The sequence below is a fragment of the Bacillus rossius genome, chromosome 8, assembly GCF_032445375.1.
Source record: "Bacillus rossius redtenbacheri isolate Brsri chromosome 8, Brsri_v3, whole genome shotgun sequence".
NCBI lineage: Eukaryota > Metazoa > Arthropoda > Insecta > Phasmatodea > Bacillidae > Bacillus > Bacillus rossius.
Window position 1 is genome coordinate 63,916,385 of NC_086336.1, and position 20,410 is coordinate 63,936,794.

At 38.8% G+C, this 20,410-nt stretch overlaps 1 protein-coding gene across 5 annotated transcripts in view; it reads right to left on the reverse strand.

The window, feature by feature from the left end:
• Positions 1 to 2,819: 2,819 nt before the first annotated feature.
• LOC134535078 (ATP synthase lipid-binding protein, mitochondrial) overlaps positions 2,820 to 20,410 on the reverse strand; it is a 106,554-nt gene continuing 88,963 nt past the window's right edge. Inside the window, exons 1-5 of one of the 5 annotated variants that reach the window (XM_063373936.1) lie at positions 14,024 to 14,228; positions 13,574 to 13,648; positions 13,376 to 13,486; positions 7,539 to 7,644; positions 2,820 to 3,447 (exon numbers count right to left, since the gene is read on the reverse strand). In XM_063373936.1, the coding sequence (XP_063230006.1) occupies positions 3,284 to 3,447; positions 7,539 to 7,644; positions 13,376 to 13,486; positions 13,574 to 13,618 (426 nt within the window). In that variant the 5' untranslated portion in view covers positions 13,619 to 13,648; positions 14,024 to 14,228 and the 3' untranslated portion in view covers positions 2,820 to 3,283. Of the gene's footprint in view, positions 3,448 to 7,538; positions 7,645 to 13,375; positions 13,487 to 13,573; positions 13,649 to 13,755; positions 14,229 to 20,410 lie in introns of those variants that run through there. The other 4 variants (XM_063373933.1, XM_063373935.1, XM_063373934.1 and 1 more) reach the window with 4 other exon arrangements.

Consider the following 20,410-nt stretch of genomic DNA (forward strand, 5'->3'; position numbering starts at 1 on the left):
CTCAGCAGAAAATATTTATTTTTTAAATTAATTTGGTAGCATAATGTTTTAACAGGGTCCGCATGCCCTTCCACACAGCGGCGTCCTATCATGGTTACCCCAGATTGCAAAATTATTTTAAAAATTATGTTAAGTTAATGCATACCTGCCAACCTTGGCTAGTCAAAAAGAGGGAGGGTTTTTAGTGGAGTAAATACTTGGTTCCCCAAATAAAGTGGGGGTCCAGGGGCCCTCCCTCGGGAAAATTTTGATTTGAAGGTGCAAAATGGTGCTCTTTAACCATTTTTCGAAGTAAAAATTGAAAATTAGATGGTGGAAATTTTTTATGTTTTTATGGGGCTAGTTTCTATTTTCTGCACCATTTTTTAAACCCACTGGAGCATAGTGGAAAGCAATGCTCCGTGAGTTACACACACCTGCATTTCGTTACTCGCATTTTTCGTGTTTCACGCATGCGCGCGCATATTCAATGATTTGGAAATTCGTCCCAAGTTTTTTACCGTTTATTAAAGGTATTGTGTGTGTAGACAAAGTTTGAAATTGGAACAGAAACGTAAGAAAGTATTTTTTACAAATTAGAAATATGTACGTACCCATGTTTTTGTTTTTTATTATCTTAAAAGAGATAATATAATAAAGCTGCTCTAATGAGAATAGTTTCTTGGTTAACAAAAACTTAATTATCAAATATTGTTAATTGTATATATTCCATTATTATTTACACGTCATACCGTATGCGTACGCAATACAACTCGATTTGTTGCATGTTATGCGGTATCAGAAGTAACGATACGATAGTAACGAGTACTGATTGTTATAGTAACGAATACATACGGGTACGCTTTTTTCGTTACTTTTACCTCTAATATTTACAAATATTTAGGCAGGATCTTAGTTACATGATCTTTCTGTATAATGCTGTAATTGTTCAGCCAATTGTCCTGTATTGATGACACCCAACACATTGGATGAAGTGCAGCATCTGCATTGTGGACTGTTTTAAACAAGGGATATGCCAATACATTATGAAGCACCATTCCTGCAATGTCCTGGGCATAATGTGCAGAGGGCAAGATGAAAGTTATGAACTACTCATAGCATGCCATCTCCTGGCAATTCTTAACCCCACAAATGCAGCACTCTTCATTCATGAGCAGACAAAAAACAAAGTAAAAATGGCTTCCTATGCTACATAATTCATGCAAACATAGCCAACCGCGTAAGCGTTGTGGTTTAAGTAATGAATGTAACAAGTCGAGTTCTTAAATGGAGCTAAGAATAAGTTCATTAGGTACTCTCTCTTGCTGAGAAATAAGTATCATTAAGAAAATTCATAAATTATAAGAGCTGACCTCCCCAGATACTTCACGTCAGTGTAAGATAGTTTACTGTCATTACTCAACGAAACAAAAGTAACTTCATTTTTTGAAAGATTCATTTTTCACAGATTTACCATCAAATTATTTAAATATATTTCAAATCCTACTGGAGGTTAGCACCACCATCAGAGGCAACCACTGGGCAGCCGAGCCAGCCCAATCCAAGCCGCAGCTCCCCAGGGCCTGGGGCCGCACCAAGCAGCAGTTGGCAGAAATGCTAATTGCAGTACTGAGCCACTCCAGCCGTGGGTCGAGAGGGACTCATCCCATCTCCCGGCCTAGCCCTTCCCCCCGCTAAAGGAAGTGGTCAGTGGCCCATGGTCTACGGAAACTCACCCACAGACATCATCTAGCTTAACACAGTATATAAGCCCAAGCCTACAAACTCAACTAAAAAAATTTCAACAAGAAAACCTTAAGTAGGTAAGACCAGCTGCTCAGCTAAATACTGAACACCCCATCCCCCCCCCCCCCCAAATCAAACAAGAGCTGGACAACAAGAGTTCAACGTAAAAATTAATCCATTTCCATCAAGATTAAATTTAACTCACAGACCATTTGTAGTCACCAAGCTTCACAACAAATTTTCAAAGTAGGTTATTTTACAACCCCAGACAAAATTTTTTATAGGCACAAAACATGAGGTTAGGAGTCACATTCCGCGGGCTGGGACTCCTTGGGGCTCGATGTCAAGTTCAGGTACTCGGCCCCTTCGTCCGCTACTGGCGATGATATCCCTGTTAGTAAACTATGGCTGCTTGCAGTTGCTTAATTAATTGATCTCAGCACTTGCATTAAAAAAAACTAACACCTGCACATCCATTTAACATTAATTTACTCGTACGATACATGCAGCACTGCATAAACTGTAGGACATTCTCCCTTACGGAATATTAGGAAAGCATCACACAGACTTAAGACAGGTACCTATTGAATAGTAGTATCATAATAGTTATTTGGTTCTAAATTGCTTAATATTACAAGAAATAAAGGGTCCCTCCAACACAAAAAAATAAAGTCAAAAACAACAGTTTATTGAAAAACAAAAAATACTGCCATGCCTACACATCACTGCTTTCAAACAGACTTTAATAATATTATATGATCCAGAAAGTCCCGTTCAACCCGCCAACATCAGACACTAAAGCATAAAACACAATATACTTACGCCTTCTCTCGCAATATTAACACCAGTTTTGGAGTGCTAATTACTTACAGCTAAATATGAAATACACCAGCTGCATAGCCACAAACATGACAATACTTTGCTCTACGCAAAAGTTGGTTCAGCCATATGAGTTATCAGTGTTTCGTGAGCCTGTCCTATTTTTTCTCAGCCTACAAAGTTTTATAATAATAATGTTCTTGTTTCTCAACTCTTCCATCTAGTGAGCACAAAATGGCATTCAAAAACACAAGGCCAGGAAATAAGTGGTCGAGTTCAGATGTGGTGAGCTCTTCCACAAAAGGAAGATTTCCAACCAAGGTTTACTTTCATTGATACAAACTTTATACAGCAGTATTCACCTTAACCTAGCATACAGTACAGGTCCAAAAACAGACAATGTAAATAACAAAAAAAAAAAAAAAAGGAGCAATAAAATATCTACACATTTCATACAAAGGCAGCACAAAACAATATTGATAGGCTGGACTTTGGGGTTGTTGACAGAGTTGAAGAAAACTTTACTTCCAGTGGGTTTAACAATCATGGAATATTTTAATTTTTTTTATTGTGTCCTCTATTTTTGAAAACTGCCCCCACCTCTGCAGGCAGCTCACAATCTGCTACGTGGGGCAAACCGTGGAACGGCGAAACCGCAGATGTCGAGTCATTCCACGCGCCGCCCCGCCACACCAAGGAGAAAGCAGTCCCCGTGGCAGCAACACTGACTAAACTGCACTTAGAATGCAAACAGCAGCAAGAAGGCCATCATCAGACAGAACAGGCCCATGGCCTCCGACAGGGCGAAGCCCAGGATGGCGTACGAGAAGAGCTGCTGCTTGAGGGAGGGATTCCTGGCGTAGCCGATGATCAGCGAGCCGAACACCGTCCCGATGCCGGCACCTGCGGCACACACATCCGCGCTCTCACCGCAGGAACGTCACGACGACCAGACAACCACACAGCACCACGGGCACATCAGGAACCCTCAGGATGGATCCGGCGGGCTCCGGCCAGCGGGAGACTAGTCTGAATTGAGTTACGGCCGCAGCCGCGTCGCACATTGCACTCAAACTGCCGGTCGTGGGGGGTTCCAAGAGAGCCAGGGGCACAGCCTCCGCCCCAGGGCGTCCCTGGCACAGGCCCCTGGCTTGCTCGCCCATCTCTAGTCCCCCACGCCCCGCCACGGGGCCGCCCTGCTGGGGCGTGCAGCGACCCTTGCTCAGACCTTCCCGGGGCCGGTGGAGTAACAAGTACCCGGCGCGTGGGCCCCACATGCGACATCCCCGCTGGCCAGGCGCCGGCCGGTCCGCTCGTCATCACCGGGCCATGCGCTCAATTAGTGAACACACTACTTATCAGCTTTACTCCTGTGTGCCCTTACAAAGAATTTAATCTTTGTGAAGTAAATTTTTGATAGTTATAAGAACATACCACTTTTCAAGCAGAAAAAAGTATGAGCAACAAAATAAATTAAAAAAAAATGTCAAACCACGCAATCCACAATTGAAAATCTGGATAATCTGGGTAAATAAGCAAAATAAAATCCTCAAATAAGCAGACTCACTGTTTATTATGATAAATTAAATTATGCAACAAAAATACTTATTCTCCGTTCACTCTTACCCGAGTTTTGGAATAAACAAAGCCTCTTGTAAACAAACATTCATTGGCTGCCGGCCGCCGCGCACATTCGTGCGCAAGAAATAGTCCCTTGGTTACGTACCATTTGTAAGTATTTTTACACTGTTTTTTTATAACAATTATTGTTATATAGCATTTCACCATTAATATCCAATACAGTTTAATGTGTCATTAAGTATTTACTTAAAATTATGTTAGCAGACGCGTGTACAGTGTACAGTTGATGCCCCACGCAACAGTTTTATTTCGGATTCGCGCATGCACGGATTGTTACGGCTGACACCGGACCGAGTTTTGTAAAGCACAGAATGGGAAAGCCTTTGAAAAGTGCACAGAAAACTATTGTGTTGAATGTTTTTAAAAAATTTTCAGACAAATATCCAGATTGTCGTGTCAACGATATCGCGAGTTGAAATGCTGAATTTACGGGTGTTTCTAAGAGCAGTGTGCTTCGTGCAAGGAAAGAATTATAGGACACTGGGACATTAACATTTCCCGGGAAGTAAAGGAAATGTGAGTATCCTGTTATCAAAACTTGTGATGATTTTGTGAAGACTGCTATTAGGCATAAAGTGCATAGTTTTTACTTTGCAAATGAACCACCTACGCTGAACAAAGGGCTACGGTGTGTTAATGACGACACTGAACTTCCTAATTTCAGACGAACATTTTATAAACTGTTAAAACTTATCGGTTTTCAGTACGTAAAGAAGCAAAACAAATGTCATAATTGATAGGGATGACATTTCACTATGGCGAAGAAAATATTCAAGCAAAATCCGTGGTTACAGACAAGGACACAAAATATACTATTTAGATGAAACGTGGGTGAATGAAGGGCATGCTACAAACAAGTCTTGGAAAGATTCTACAGTTAAGAAGAGAAGCTTTTCTCTCAGGACTGTCTACAGGACTAAAAAATCCAACAGGTAAGGGGCAGCGCCTTATACTGCTTCATATTGGTAGCGAGTGGTTTTGTGGAAAACGGTGAGTTAATTTTTCAGTCAAAGAAATCCGGAGATTTTCATGAAGAGATGGTGACGTTTACCGGAATTGGTTTGAAAAAACATTGTCAAAATTAGAACAGAACAGTGTTGTTGTTATGGACAATGCGTCCTATCACAGTGAAAAGTGTGATCGTGTGCCAAACCATTCGTGGAGAACAAAATATTATCAAGTGGTTAGTCAAAAAATATATCCTTCAGTGCAATGTCTGTGAAAAAAGAGTTACTGAATTTAGTTCGTACAGTACATTCATCTTTTACTGCATATGTAATTGACAACATCACCGAGAAAGCGGGGCACACTGTACTTAGGCTACCGCCGTATCATTGCAACTTGAATCCAATCGAACTCGTGTGGAGTCAGATTAAAGGTTACGTGACACATAATAACAGAATATTCAAGCTAAGCGAGGTACGTGATTTGGTAGCCACAGGTTTGTCTCAGATTACTCCAGAGAAGTGGAACAACTGTATTTGGCACGTAATGAAAGTAGAGAACAGAATGTGGGAATTGGATGGTATCAGTGATATTGTCATTGACAGTGTTATAGTTCCTCTGTGACAGTGACAAAAGTAGTGACGAAGATAGTGGTGGTATGTCTGATTAGAGTCTGGAAGGGATAGCACCACTGCCAGACAGTGATTAGGTGAGTACCAAATCGTAACACTATCATATTGTCTTACGTTACGGTGCTATTTTATAGATTATTCAAAAAATAAAGTGTTTCCTATTGTGTCCTGAATGGTAACGGCACCATTTTCCTGTTATATTACTTCTCCGTTATTTTATTAGCACCAACTGTACTGCAGTGTGTGTGTGTTGCAACTAGTGCTTGGCGCACAAGATGAATTCAGTCTATCACTTGCTGACGCGGCACAGTGATACGACGGTGTTTATTTCAAAACTCAGCTAAGAGTGAAAGGAGAATATTGTCCTATTATATTGAGAAGACATTAAAAAAATAATAAAAATTACTTCACACAATATCTCTTAGCTGGTGCGGCATCGGATTGATGATCCAGTACTCCGTGTTTATCAGTTAGTGTGCTTTCTTAAAATCAACAAAAAGCATTTATCATAATTCTACTATTGATGTAGGAAATGTACATAGAATCAAACTGATTAATAAAAATGTGTTAGTTACACTCATACTAAATAGTATATTTTTTTAAGTACACATTGAACAAAATTACTACATAATCTGATCCAGCTAAAGGATATACTGTAGTTTGAACAATTTAATAACATGCAAAATCCTTCTATGAAAAACTTTTTTTTAAAAAACATATATGCAAGAAATATAATTATAATTAACTTCTGTAAGTGAGAACAGTTATACATAGAATATTTGTGCACCTAAAAGTTACTAATTTATTAATAAAAAACTCGACCAAATTCACTACTCAATTTTTTATGTTCAACACTGTGGTATCTAGCGAAACAAGCATCCGGGCATGACGGAATGTTGCAGGATGAAAACTGGTACGCTTTGGTCGACAGCCTTTACACAGCACACACGACAATGCCCCCTCGACCTGAGACAGCTTTAGAGGCGGGTGCAAGCAATCGTGATGCAGTATCCTGCACGGGCGAGGCATTAGAACAGTCACCTTGCTCCAAACCTGATTCATGCCCATTGTTTGCACAACATAACTAAAACGTTAACGTGCAAGTGACTTTCCTGGAGTTTTTATGCATCTGCAGTCATAGAAATCACAAAACACTATATTTTAGACAGTTTAAATGGAACTAGACAGCCTCTCAGAACTATGTCATTACTCATAGGTGTGATTGGTAATTTTACAAAAATAAAATAGTCAAGCCAATTAACATAGTGTTGCAGCACTTTCTAAGCAGCTACTAGTCTATGGTAGCATTATTTATTTGTAGTTTATACATTAAATTGTGACCAGGACAGTTGTCAGAGCTGCAGAGGCAAAGTACCAGTAACACCATGGTGCCCTCAGGATGGATCCGGCGGGCTCCGGCCAGCGGGAGACTAGTCTGAATTGAGTTACGGCTACAGCCGCGTCGCACATTGCACTCAAACTGCCGGTCGTGGGGGGTTCCAAGAGAGCCAGGGGCACAGCCTCCGCCCCAGGGCGTCCCTGGCACAGGCCCCTGGCTTGCTCGCCCATCTCTAGTCCCCCACGCCCCGCCACGGGGCCGCCCTGCTGGGGCGTGCAGCGACCCTTGCTCAGACCTTCCCGGGGCCGGGGGAGTAACAAGTACCCGGCGCGTGGGCCCCACATGCGACATCCCCGCTGGCCAGGCGCCGGCTGGTCCGCTCGTCATCACCGGGCGGTGGTGGTCCCCACTACAGGTCCTCCGGCACTCCACTTTACCTGAGCCTGCCACTCCGACCGTGGCAGCGCCGGCGCCGATAAACTTGGCCGCAGAGTCAATGTCTCTCGTGACTGCGGTGGTCTGGAAGCTCCGCACCGCTGGCAGCTGCAAGCACACCTACCTCGTCTCACTTTCCTCGTCCCAACACAACACACACCAAGTACATGCTCACCAAACTCTTATACCCCGTGAAATGTTTTGAAGACTAACAGGAATGGGAAATTTTCTGTTTGAAATCACAAGGACATTTTTATGTATCAGCAAAACATAATGCTTTAACTAATTCATAGATGATATTTGCATAATTTAAGGAGATAGTTTTATATGTAATATAAACTGATGTGAAACATAAAAAGAGTCAGCAAAAGGCTAGCAAAAAAACTTCAGTCACCATTTAAATTTTTTTTTGTGACAGGTCAGTTCAGTTTCATCACTTCTTGTGGCATGTCACCATATCTAACAAATTGAAATGGGCTTGATGGTTCAAAATCCAAAGCAAAAGTAAATTTTACGCAATTTTGTAAATTTCATTGATCCTATTTTCATGATTTATACCCAGAAAATCCCCCCCCTCCCCCAAAAAAATTAATTAGAATAACGTATAGAAAATTACCTGAAATACCACACTACGGAACAAGATTTAAGAAACTCAAAAGTACAATTTCCTTTTTTTTGTTTTAAATTTGGTAAATACAGTAGAACCCGTTTATAGTGAACCCGCCTATAATGAATTCCAGTTTATTGTGAATTTCCGTTTCAGCCCCGGCAAAATGATGTGAGGTTATGTATTAATTTATTGGATGTAGCGCACAACTTTTGTCAATGTTCATACGTTTTACCGTGTACTACGAACAAATTTTGCCGACATAATGCACATTTATCTAAAATATTTTCATATAATTACAAGTTTTTTCACAAAACGTCTATTCTGGATCACATTGAAGTTTTTCTCCGCAATACGCTACTCGATTGTCTACTGTTCATATTATAAACAAGTTGTATTCGAGTGGCCTCGGTAGGCTTCGTGTAGCCAAAAATGGTGATCAGTTTGGTGAAAATAAAAAATTGTTTTCCCTGCATAGTTAAAGAATGGGCGAACGTGTGTACATTTAATATGTTATCAAAATTAAACATAAATTACCGCCACACAAATACGTATGTACATTATAGCAGCAAATTCAATATTTTTACGTCTCATTTTTATTGTTCACGTTTCTGACATTTTGATCGAGTAAGGTTAGAAGGCTTCCACTAGATAGAACTCTGTGGACTAAATTTTTCCATAGAAGGTGAGAAAATTTCGTTCCAGCTTTAGCAACTGCGACACTAAATGATACGTAGTGATCTTTGATGCGCCAGACTCGTTATTTTTCGTTTATTTACTTTTGACGGTAAAAAGAATTTTGTTTTCTTAAGCTGCAAATGTGCTTCAATAAGAAATACGTACATAAAAAAAAAGGGTGAAAAACGCGGTAAAAACGTAAGGCATTATCTGTGCGAGATAAACTGGACATTATTGAAAAGGTAGACTCCAACCCCACTGTCCCGCACATGTTAATAGCAAAGGAACTGGGAATTGCAACATCCACATTAAGTACAATATTAAAAAAGCTGAACAATCTTCTTTCTCAAGCTGCGAAAACGTCAGAGTATTAAATGCCTGAAAAAAGGATAATACGCCGATTTCCAAGAACCATTAGGTAATAGAAAGTTTGTACATGTGTAGTTCATTAAAAATAATAACTGCATTTGCTCATAAAACTGTTGCTTTGAGTATTTTCATTCGTTCTTTTCTTGGCTTAGGCCTATGTGTAGTTAAGATTTTGCTTTTGAGTATGTATTGCCAATATAAAAGTTTTCCCAGATATAAAGTTTCCCCTCTATAGTGAACATATAAACTACTCCCTTCAGATTCGTTATAACAGGGTTCTACTGTATGTAGTTGGGCGGTACTTGCGAAAAAAAATGTTAAAAATACGAAAATACTTTTATTATATGCTCTTTAACTTCCTCTTTTCATCAAACCCGGCGGAGATAAGAAATTCCAAATACTTTAGGAGATAACGAAATTTTTAATTTTCGTAGTTGGGCGATATTTGTTAAAAAAATTTAAAATTCCAAAAATACTGTTATTCTATGCTCTTAAACTTCCTCTTTTCATTAAAAGCGGCAGAGATTAGAAATTCCAAATACTTTAGGAGATATCGAATTTTTAAATTTCAGCACAAAACCAGCGCATTCCTGTGGCGTGCGTGCACCATTGTTTCTTGTTTACGTACGAGACGAGTATCTATTTTTTTATTGAATAATGATGTCACGTGATTGTTCGTGATAGGCCAGAATTCAAATGAACTAATACGTGATTATTTAGTTCAATTATTGTTTAAAACGGTGTTTAATTACCGCCTCCAACTTAGGTGAGTTTTTAACGTTTCTAATTTTAAAGTCTTATTTGTTATTTTGATATTGTTGCGCAAGTAATAAGTAACAAAAAAATTTACGTGAGTTGTTACTGTACATCCTTTGTTACGGGTTTGTTAGGTAAGGTCAGTTACATTATAAATAATTTAAAACTAAAGAATAATTAAAATTAATTCACATTATTTTTAATATCACCTTAGTTTGAAAGTATTTATAATGTAACCGACCTGACCTAATCGACCATTTTAGTTTACTGTCACCCTCTGTCCGCGTTTGTTTGGTCAGGTCAGTTACATTATAAATATTTTAAAACTAAACAGCCATTAAAATTAATTCACAAAATAATTTTTAATGTCGGCTTAGTTTTAAAGTATTAATAATGTAACTGACCTGACCTAATCAACCATTTTAATTAATTACGCATTCACGAACACACAGCAAAATACAAAAATTGCAGCAGTCGAATGATTACACAGGTCTTTTATTGCAAAATAAGAACTGCGATATCTCCTTAAGTATTTGCAATTTCTTATCTCCGCCGGGTTTAATGAAAAGAGGAAGTGAAAGAGCATATAATAAAAGTATTTTCATATTTTTAACATTTTGTTTCGCAAACACCACCCAACTACATATTTAGGTAAATATGTATTGTACGGATTAGCGCCAAAAAAAATCTTACAAATATGAAATAACTTTCATTATATGCTATCTTACGTCCTCTTTTCAGAACCGCCTGCGGAGATAAAAAATTCCAAATACTTTTGGAGATATGGCCGTTCTTATTTTGCTATACCAGACGTGTGTAATAATTTGACCGTCGCCATTTTATATTTTGCCGTGTGCGCGTGAATGTCTAAATAACATAAATTTTCCATTATGTAAGGTTAGTTACATTATAAATACTTCAAAATAAACCGAAATTAAAAATAATATCAATTTATTTTACATGTTGTATAGTTTTAAGTATTTATAATGTAACTGACCTGACATAACAAAATGGGACAAAGGTAGATTAGGTCAGGTCAGCTACATTATAAATACTTTGAAACTGAACAGACATTAAAAATAATAAAATTAATTTTATTGGTTGTTTAGTTTCAAAGTATTTATAATGTAGCTGACCTGAACTAACAAACCGGGAAAAAGGATGAACAGAATAAACTCACGTAAGTTTCTTTTTACATGATGTATTCGTTTACGTGAGAGTCCTAAGATCCACATAAAGTTCTGCCATTCCCGATTACACCCGAATATTCACCTTCGGCCAACCTCGGGATTTATTTATTTTTGCGCAGGAAAAATGAATTGAAATATTAAAAGTGGTCGGATAGGTTAGATACATTAAAACACTTTAAAACCATTTGGATGGTTAGTTAGGTTAGTATAGCTACAATAAAATAAACAGAGAAATATTAATAAATAAACCCGAGGTTGGCCGAAGGTGAATTGTTCGGGTGTAATCGGGAATGGCAGAACTCTATGTGCATCTTAGGTTTCTCCGTTCGGGAACATCGCAAAAAAAAAAAAATGATACTTGTAAACAAGCAACCGTTATCGCCGCACGAGTGCACAGGATGAAAATTAAAAAATTTGATATCTCCAAAAGTATTTGGAATTTCTTATATCAGCCGGGTTTAATGAAAAGAGGAAGTTTAAGAGCACAGAATAAAGGTATTTTCGGATTTTTAAATTTTTTTTTAAAAAAAATCCCCAAAAAATGAAGATTAAAAAATTCGATATCTCCTAAAGTAATTGGAATTTTTTATCTCCGCAGGCGGTTCTGAAGAGAGTACGTAAGATAGCATATAATGAAAGTTATTTCATATTTGTACGATTTTTTTTGGCGCTAATCCGTTTAATACATATTTACCCATATTTATGTACCTTAAATTTTTTAATTAGGCTATAAATACCCATTTACTTAAAAAAGGCAAAAACTATTTTAATATTTTACACTAATAAAAATAAATATGCATGGAGTTCATACGCAACTTAAGAGCAACTTCTTGCTTATTAGACAAATTACTATTATTTTTAATAGAACAAGGGATAACCATTAAGAATAGTAAGGACTAGAGTATAATCTCAAATAAAATAACTCTTCCACTCAAACAAATTGTATTCTTTGAATTAAAAAAGAGTACCAAAAATTTTTCTCATGCATTAAAAAAAAAACTGATTTTAAATAATTCTTAAATTTGAAGCTTGCGAATAATTATGGAGCATAACTATTTGTCAAATTGGACATGTGCAGTCTGAGGTTGGTATCTGGCACGTGAAAGTGACGTGTGAGATTTAGTTAATCAAGTAATTACCCAAGTCAAACTAAAGTGAGAAAAGCATTATACCAGCGGAAATATTTAGTTTAGCAACTAAAATACAGATTTACACAAGCATTAAAATTAATAATACATACATGAAAGAACATACTAGGGACTCTTCTTTAAGATCCTCTATTAAACACTCGAGTTGGAGAAACCTCGTTTTAGGTTAGCATTTCCACGAGATAAAATTAACATATGTTTTACAAAAGACAAAAGTTACGTGGAATCCTGCACCAAGAGAGTAACAGAACATGCGGCAAACGCCATTCTCACGTTCATTAATGAAAGACACGAAAACTGGCTGCATTATAACAGTAAAAACTGGAAAAAATCCTCAATATGGCGACGAGCGACGGCAGCTACAGCTAACACTGCTCGGCACGGTCCGGGCAGCGTAGTGCTAATCAGCACGGCATTTGCTTGATGCTACTCAGCACAGTTCAGCGCAACTTAAGAAAACAAATTACGGACATTCAAAGGGCCACTGCCAAAACACGCACGGAAATATGACAAAAAATTTCCCGATATTAAAAAAATTCCCTGATAATTCCCAATCAACACGATTTCCCTGATAAATCCCGGTTTTCCCGGTGAGTAGCCACCTTGACTATGCACTGAAAGTCTGGAGAAAAAGAAATGCTAGCATAGTCTACTGCATTACATTTTCTCCTCTTGACAATCACTATGAAATTTCCATGACTTTCCAAATGTTGTATAATAAATTCCCTGACTAATCCCAACCTGAAACACTGGGCGTAATTACATACTCCAAAGTTGGCTTCTCAAATTGAGTATTAGAAATTTGCTGAAAATTTTAGCCATTAACTGTTTCCTTTGGCTAAATTTACTATCAACACGATACCTTTCAGGTAGTGATAAGGAAGCAGCAGACCAGACGTTAGGCAGATACACTCACTGTACCAACACTTATAACATAGCCAAGGTCATATCAAATACACCCACTTCAGTATTGAGTGAAATGGAATAACAAAGAAAATTAAAATACATTCCCTTAGGAGTAACTTTCTAAACATAACTTCAAAAAACATTCCCTATAAAGTGGATTCATAGAATTAACTAGGTCAACTTACCAAACTAATCGGGGTTTGAGCAGTCTGCGAATTGTGTTGCTGCAAGGACGTACTGTGACTTGTAACAGCACTGCTCAGGGGCCGGAGGTACGCTCGGGACCCAGATACAAGCTTCGGACAAGATAGAGGCAAATCAGTTAGCTCCCTTAATCACTAAACTTGAACTCCATTATACAAGTTTTTTGGTTCATTACTTACAGCTGTCCTTGCAGCGGGGGCAACAAATCGTGCGCAGGCGAACATGATGGTAAGAACCTATTTAGTACTTCTCTCCTGAAAACAAGCGAGAATAAATTGAATTTAGCTTTACATTTAAATAACAGTTAGGCACTTACCATTAGACACTATAGTAAAATCAAGAAGAAATATCAAAAACTAACCAATCGCAATACTTAATACTAATAAACACTGGCAATAAGCGATCTAGTTAGGAAAATGTAACCACCTATTCTAGCAAACCGGTAGCATAAGATGGCGGACTACAGAAAAACCTCAGATTCCAGACATTAAAAAGATTACTTAAGGCCTTTTCCACGCAACTAAATACACACTATATCACTGATACTAACATACAATGCAACTATTAACATCATTCAAGATCACTTTTGTTAAAAAACAAATATAAATCTAACAGATACAAGCACTCACTTGCACTAGGGTCCCGAACTTACGAAAGACAGCGAAGAGGAGGAGGCTACCAGACCCCTGATACCTGGAACATCTGTAACAACAAAAACGGAAAATGTTAAAGCTGCCTTTGGATCCACCAGCAAAGGAGCTCAGAGCACGAAATCGAAAGACAAATTTTCCGTTCATGAATATATACACCTTTTCTTAGAGAAAATTGCAGACTAAACCCATATCTGCTGTCGGTCATTGTAAATAGATATAAAATAATATTAAGGTATAATTAAAAATTCATTAATATCCAGAATATAATTCCTACTATTCGGTGTGTATGTCACAACAGATTAAATTTATTAGTAATCTATTAAGTTACCCTGCACACGCAAAAAAAAAGCTACACTTTGTTCTTAAATATACTCTGGCTCTCTTCTCTAGTATCATGGATTAAATTTTAAACACCTGTTTTCAACTAGTGTGAACACAGGATAAAACTAAAATCCAAATACAAGGTAGCGACATAAATTTATAGATTTTTCAATTCAATTTAAAAAGAAAGTAATACATAAATATATAATATGCCATACACAAATTTAATTTTATTTTAAAAAAGTTCTGGCCAATGAATAAATCATGGAATTAAGAATTACCAAGAGACGGAAAGGTGCGATGTACAGATGTGCCAGCCTCTGATCTATATGACCATTGATCCATTGAGTTAAGAAATTAGAGAGTGGGCGTGTGTAATCTTCACTGTGATTACATATTGACATCAAAAAGAGAACGATCAATGCCAGTGTGCAGAGCAAAACATGATCCCTATAGTGTATTTAAATGTAGAATGCTCTATTTATATTGGCTAGTATTGAAAGGAAATGATGCATATGTGCAAGTTTGTCTGACTGGGTAACCGAATTGAAACCTAAAGGTTATCCTATGACATTAAATTTGTTTTAGCTAATACTGATATCTTAGCTGCTGTGGCAGTAAAGCCAGATTCCCACCCTGTCAGTATCAGTTTCCTCTGAAAGAATTAACCCTCCCATCCAGCTTGCACAAGTAAAAGACTCAACAATGCAAACATGCAAATAACTTATAAGTGCCATTATATTTTCCCTTCGAAATGTATTAACAAATAAATCCCATAAGATTAAAATCAAATTAATCTCATCCAATAACTCTCACAAAGAAAAATAAGGCATTAGATTGCCGTCGTCCGGGTTCTCGTTTTCGAGACCGGGCGTGGATCCTAGTGGGGAAACTGGTTCTTAACGAAAATGTGTCCGGGAGTGCGCCAGGCTAGCTCTGTGTCTAACCAAAAGTTGGGTCGGTGGGTGTGTTGCCCCTGCGTGGCCCGCTAGGTCCGTCGGCGATGTTTGCGGTTGGAGGGATCTCTGGCTGTTAACATGTCACAGGCCCTGTGCAGCATAACATACTGATTCCTAGCTTGGGTAGGGAGACTCAACACAATAATAGACACGAATTCGAACTTTGTACTGTCGGTGACACATCGCGCATGGAGTGTGCGGAGTGGACGTTTAATTGGTCGAACAGTTACAATTACAGTTTACACTTACACATAGGCGTACCCAGGAATTTTTTTCGGGGGGTGTTCTTCCAGATTTTTAAGAAAAACTGCATAAACACCAAAAATTAATTATTTTTTGAGTAAATAAATAGAATTGTCTCAAATTTCATTTTTTAACCTGGGCTATTGTTGATATGTAATTTGTACGTAATTTTTCTTTCAATTAACTTAAGTAAGTTCACATTACAATACTAAAATACCTACAAATCCCCTAAAAAAGATATATATATATATATAATATAAAAATAATTAGTTAACTTAACTTAACGAATTTATGTACACACTTTACAAACTTATTCCTAATAAGTTGATGGCATGACAATATTATAATTGCTATATAATTTGATTGTAAGGGTGTAAGCAACTAAGGCCGTAATTACAATAGCCCATCCATCCGTCATCAGTCTGTCAATTACGTGACCTGCACCCAAAAAGATGGACTGAAAAATGTCACCCACTCGTCCGTCTAAAGCTTGGTAACTTTATACTTTTTACGGGTGAACGGATTAAACTAAACCTCCTAATGTCTTCTAGGTGTTTGCATATAAAATATTATATTAAAATGTATTAAAGTTTGTTTGATTGTTTAGCTGATTCCAAAATCATTTCTTAGCTTACGTTTAGACACATTTCGAAATATCTATTTTGAAACAAAAATGGTCTAAGTCACGCAAGAATTATAATTACGTATGGTAACTCTGGAAATGTGAAAATACACATCGAAAAAAAAAAAAACACTTTTGAGTTTAATGAGTTTCAAGTACTTACTTTACATAATTATTTAAGTAATATAATTACACATGATAATTTTTTCCCCCCAAATTGTTAAGTTTTCTCAACAGTTGTCAGCATTGACATGGAGAAATATTATGACGGAGTGTTGTAAATCGCCAGCCGACCTCCGTAGCGTAGTCGGATGCACACCGGCTTATGTTGGGAGAGGTTCTGGGTTCGAGTCCCGGGTAAGGTATGGGAGTAAAATTGAGACTTATTCAAAATATACACTTGCCATAAAAGATGAAATAGAATAATGAAATTGATATTTCTGGCTAAACGGATACACCTCAAGGCCCAAATACTAGCAATGAAGTGAAGTGAAGTTAAATATCGCTTTGCGGCTGATGGACGAACGGATGCGACGGGCTGTTGTAATTCAGGCTTTACAATTCAAGTGTAACAAAACAGAATTAAATCTTTATATATAAAAATCTCGTGTCACGATGTTTGTCCGGGCTAATTTCTGAAACTACTGCATTGATTTGAATGAAATTTCGCACAAATATTTGTAACTTTGTCCAACTTTATATATAGGCTACATTTTATTTCGATTAATGACAGCGTTTTCCGAAAATCAGTTTCCAAGAATGGTAAAGCACTGGCAACAGTGAGTACTCCATCTCCATGACAACGGGATTTTGCATTGTTTATGCCTTCTGCGTCTTAATGGAAACGAGCATCGCTTAGATCGATTCTTTATTTTCAATTCGAGGCATATTTCTTTATAGATTTAATTATTTTATGTAAAATTATTTAAATTTAAAAATATATTTGTGCGAAATACCACTGACTGACTCATTACGATTGACTTGAAATCTTTCAACCGATTGAAACTTAGCACAGTTACCCATTTTGTGATGTATGAAGACGCTCACTAAGATATGATTTTCCGAAAATCAGCTCCCAAAGGGAGTTTTCGGGGTGTAAAATATCAAAATTCCAGATTTTTGTAGAAAATCACCATGACAACGGCTGTTACTTTGTTGATGCTTCATTCGTCTCTATGGCAACAACTAATTCACTGTTAGTGCAGTCCTCATCACCGTTGAAAATTTACGGGGACTTTAAATATCAAAAATTGCCCTTTTTTAAATTTTATATCCTACAGACTTGAACTTGACAGTAATCTTCCTCATGTTATGCAGGATGACATTTTCCGAAAATCAACTCCCAATAGTGGTTAAGCCCGGGCATCAGTGGGACAGCGGGATTTTGAATTGTTTATGCCTTCTGCATCTCCATGGCAACGAGCATTGCTTTGATTGTTTTTCCATTCGAGGTGCAGCAGTGGCGTACCCACAAGGAGGGGCATGTATAATGAGCGGTGCAAGTGTTCTGCCTGTAGACTGCCGTAGCGAAATACGGGTACATCAGTTGTATGTGCCGTCGTCCGCGGTCTCGTGTTCGAGTCCGGGCGCGAGTTCTAGCGGGGTGGCTGGTCTGATTAACGTTTTATGTTCCGGGAGGGCGCCAGGCTAGCTCGGTGTCTAACCAATGAGGGTTCGTGGTTCGTTGCCCCAGCGTGGTCCGCTAGAACCGTCGGCGGTCTTGCCTGGGAATTTACGTTAAAGAAGAATGCGTGGGATTGCCGTAGTAGCGACGTGCCTTTATTCAAGGGATTGACGTCACACCATACAATTACTGAGTACAGACATGCCCCTGAGGGCTACTTGTCCGTTGCGGGGTGCAGGCCGGTACATGTTCAATGTTTCGTGGCACTGGTTTCTCGGGTAACAGTATGCAGGCCAAGTACACTTGATGCAAGAGAGGCGCGCACAGATGACGTGGCGCAAAGTTACATTAACAAAGTACACTTAATGAAAATTAGGCGCGCACAGATGACGTGGCGCAAAGTTACGTTGACAAAGTACACTTAATGAATGTTAGGCGCGCACAGATGACGTGGCGCAAAGTTACGTTGACAAAGTACACTTAATGAAAATTAGGCGTGCACGGATGACGTGGCGCAAAGTTACGTTAACAAAGTACACTTAATGAAAATTAGGCGCGCACAAATGACGTGGCGCAAAGTTACGTTAACAAGTACACTTAATGAAAATTAGGCGCGCACAAATGACGTGGCGCAAAGTTACGTTAACAAAGTACACTTAGTGAAAATTAGGCGCGCACAAATGACGTGGCACACAGAGTTTGTGGGTGACTGGAGTCGGCCAGTCCCGTAAGCGATTGTTTCTACGCTGGTGCCGTGCCCACTGGGGTGGTACACGCACCGCCACTACACTTGGCGAAGTTTTCCTTGCAGGTTTGTGGTCAGCGCGAAGGCGCGTGGCCTTAAGAAAAGTTCTGTGGTTTGCGGGAGACGGCCCGTGCCGTATGCTGAAGAGCGACCCTGCGCACCAGGTGTGGTGCGGGACGTCTTTACGTTTACGCGGTCGGATTAGGTCCTGAACCGTAAAAAACGGACCGGGCACGCACGGAGAGGTGAATAGAAAAAGGTTTGGTTTATGCTAAATGACTATATTTACCGGACGTTACTTGCGATGAAGACAATGGTTGTGGTCTCTCCGTGGGACGTAGGTCCGTCCCGGTCCGCGAGTCGAGTAGAACTGCGGAACTGGCATGGCGTCCGGTGGCGCGTCGGCCCCTGCCGCGCCAAGCTTGACCTCATTACGTTAAAAACTAAATGACTGCATCTAGAAGAGACTTTAAGGTCGCAAAATTCGTAATTAATTGTTTGAGGGGGAATGGGTGTGGTTCGTCTCTAGTCCACTCGGATTTAGTGTGCTTTATAATAATAATGTCTGGTTTGGCCGTTCGGCTCGGTGGCTCGCTCGACTCGGGTGGGCCACGGCCAGGGGTGCGTTCCGTTAGCGGGAGAGTATACTGGCGGTTGCAGGTCGGGCTTAGGGATGGTCGTCGGTCGGACGACGTCATATGTTGCGTGCTCGAGAATCGGGAAACCATCGGTGCTACTCGTTTTCTCTCCGGTACATTACAAAGCATTGTAACAAATTTTTGTCTAAATTAATTGCATTTTATTTCATTTATTATTACTGTAAATGGGATATTTAGTCTTATTATTTCCCATTAGTATTGCCGTGCGAAGCTGGGTTGGGCAGCTATTATATTATATATATTAAATTATATTCTATTACAATATTCGCTAAAAACACCTACACATTGAGTTGAAGCCATTAAGTTACTGACTCAAACACAACTTCACACCACTTTGCACTAAATGAGGTCCCTTTCATCTGAGGCAAGAAATTTACATTTCAGCTTTTCAATGTTTGTAACAGTCGTTTAAAATTATGCACCTTGCGATAATCAAACCTTTTTCTTCGTGTTATATGTACAGATGTACAGTATTTAAATGAAAGTACCTGACTAGACAAAACGACCAAAAAAGTTCCATAACCCCCCCTTCATGTTTTAATAGTTTTATAGAGTTTTGTATGAAATTAGGTCGCAATCACTACTGTTACTCAATGCCCAATTCTACTAAGCAAATCTAAAACATAATCAAAGTAGAGTTGAACTGATTATCCCATAGACCAATCACTGCGATTTGAGAATTTAGACTGACCTATCATGAACCAATCATTGCAATTCAAATTTGTTTACGTTTACTTACCAATTGGGCTGCTTGATTATATTATTTCTCTCGTTTCTCTGAGTTTAGAAATTGAGCTCAAATGGCATGAGTGTTCATAATTTTCTTGCCTTATTTCTTAGGAGGTTGAACCCCCAAAACACCCCCCCTGGGTCTCCTATGCACTTACACGACATACATTGAATTACCCTACGAAATTACATTGAAGTAACACTGAGTGCTCTGATGCACTGTCACTAATTTAAACCCTCATGCCAGTCGAGGTTAAGGGGGGAGGTTGATTGGAGACGGCCAATCCCGAAAATTGCTAGTGGGGCGGCGCCCGCGTCCATCTGTGTGGACTGCAGTCTGCAGTTAAATTAGATGTAAATTATATGCGTAGTTGTCGTCGGTGCCTGTGCACTTGACGTTTAACAAAAATTCACTTGTAGCGGGAGTCGGCCCGTGCCGTATATTAGGTGGCGTTACTATT